Here is a 1819-nt window from a genome sequence, read left to right as displayed (position 1 = left end):
TTCTCCTCTGAATTTCAGGAGAGCTAAAAATACATCAGACATGAGCTGTATTAGTTGATTAACTCTTTTTTTAGTTTGTTAGTCTGACAGTACAGACATACTCAAAACACTTACCTGAAAACACTTCACTTGGGCATTTTTACATTGAATTCTTCATAAGTGTTCAGAAACATCTGGTGTTTGTCAGTCAGTGTAACTATGTGCCTCAAAAACTTGTCTGAATGTATTGCTCCCATGTCCCTTAATAAGAGGGGTTGCCATGGTAGTAAGCAATATTAGGAATGTCTGGCAATCTCTGAGACTCTCTGATGTTATCTGTTCTGCTGCACCTCTGCTACATGCTGTGCTGCTGGAGGGTCCTTATAGTAAACACGCAAGATGGATAAAACTTCCTATTTATTGTAATAAGTATTTTTGCAATTACTGGGAAGCATCCTCTTGCTCTTACTAGTTATAGATGTCTATTTTTGAGAGTTCATTAAGTTCAATATTTTGTCTCTAGACTTTGGAGATTGTGTAATAGAACTTCAATAGAAGTAGAACATGCCAATACGTTTTGATCAATTTATACATCATTTTTCAGCAAAATGCGAATACCACTAATATATATTTAAGATAGCACCTGAACTGGATGCATGGTGCTTTGTTTTGTTTTGCTTTTTGTTCTGCACTACCTTACATTCAGAGTTAAGGGTCTCCTGAGGGATTGGAGTCTTCTCTAGATAAATCTATGGGATGTGTTTGACTTGGGAAGTCTGAATGAGAACATTAAGAATAAATAGTGTCTTTTAAATATCTCTGTATTTCACTTTAGCAAGTATGTTCTGATAATTGGAGAACAGTTTGAATAATTCTTACAATGGCTTTGAAAAATAAAAGGGAAAAGACTGGCAGAGTGGTTGATAATTTATTTTCTCCATAGCTTGTTACTTGTAACTCATGCAACAAAACAACAAGACATTATGGTAAAAGCTGGGATTTTCTGGCTACCAAGACCCACAGCTCAGGCACTCCAACTACTGAATCTAGCCTGAAGACACCAGATGTAAAAATCCAATCTGCAAACAAAATGACACCTGCAAGCTGCAGTAGGTTGGGATCCAAAGGGAACACTCCTTCATCACTCTCCAGGTATCTATTTCTCCCTATTTTAACTGGTTCCTGACTGAGTAGAATCTTATACATCTTGTTGGGAAGGGAAGTCATGTACTGATTGCATGTCTGTCACTTAAACTTTTAATTGATAACTAGATGTCCATTAAGGAGATCCATTTTGACTTCACAGTTCTTAAGGATTCTGATGAAAGCGACCACAAGAATGCACAACTGTGTTTTTGTCATTAGTGTAAAAGGTCCAGCTTAAAATTTGCTTAACAAAATTAGACTTCCAACTGCTCGCCTTCATATGAAAATACACTATTTACATTGAAAAAATTAACCTAATATTACATTTATCCACTTTCATAGCTACTCAGTATTAATTACAATTTCTCACCTTGTAAGATATTTGTGTCTTAATTTTTTCAGAACTTGTGTATCTGGACAGGCGACAACCAGCTCCATTTCCAGGACTCCCCGAAACTCCAAATTTCACTTTACTAAGCTAAAACGGATGCTTAACCTAGAAGAAAAAGAGAAAAGCCAGAAGGTGGATTTGAAAAGCTTCCTGACTTTACTTTAGTTTCAGAATAATAATAATTACAGCAGTAAATACTGTTCCGATTTTAATAAATGACTGGTGATTTTCTTATGAATGTTCTCTGTGATTTGGACTTCCTGGTGGGGAACACAGAGCCTGCTAAGGCTGCAGGTTATTCTC

At 36.2% G+C, this 1819-nt stretch overlaps 1 protein-coding gene across 1 annotated transcript in view; it reads left to right on the top strand.

Moving 5' to 3' along the window:
• Nucleotides 1-1754, top strand: part of C3H18orf21 (chromosome 3 C18orf21 homolog) — a 5135-nt gene extending 3381 nt beyond the window's left edge. The window contains exons 4-5 of the mRNA XM_010708583.2: nucleotides 923-1131; nucleotides 1528-1754. Coding sequence (XP_010706885.1) covers nucleotides 923-1131; nucleotides 1528-1681 — 363 coding nt within the window. The 3' untranslated portion in view covers nucleotides 1682-1754. The remainder of the gene's footprint in view (nucleotides 1-922; nucleotides 1132-1527) is intronic.
• The last annotated feature ends 65 nt before the right edge of the window (nucleotides 1755-1819 follow it).

The sequence above is a fragment of the Meleagris gallopavo genome, chromosome 3, assembly GCF_000146605.3.
Source record: "Meleagris gallopavo isolate NT-WF06-2002-E0010 breed Aviagen turkey brand Nicholas breeding stock chromosome 3, Turkey_5.1, whole genome shotgun sequence".
In the NCBI taxonomy this organism is placed as follows: Eukaryota; Metazoa; Chordata; class Aves; order Galliformes; family Phasianidae; genus Meleagris; species Meleagris gallopavo.
Note: the sequence above shows the minus strand (reverse complement) of the source record. Positions and strands in the feature narration are given on the sequence as shown.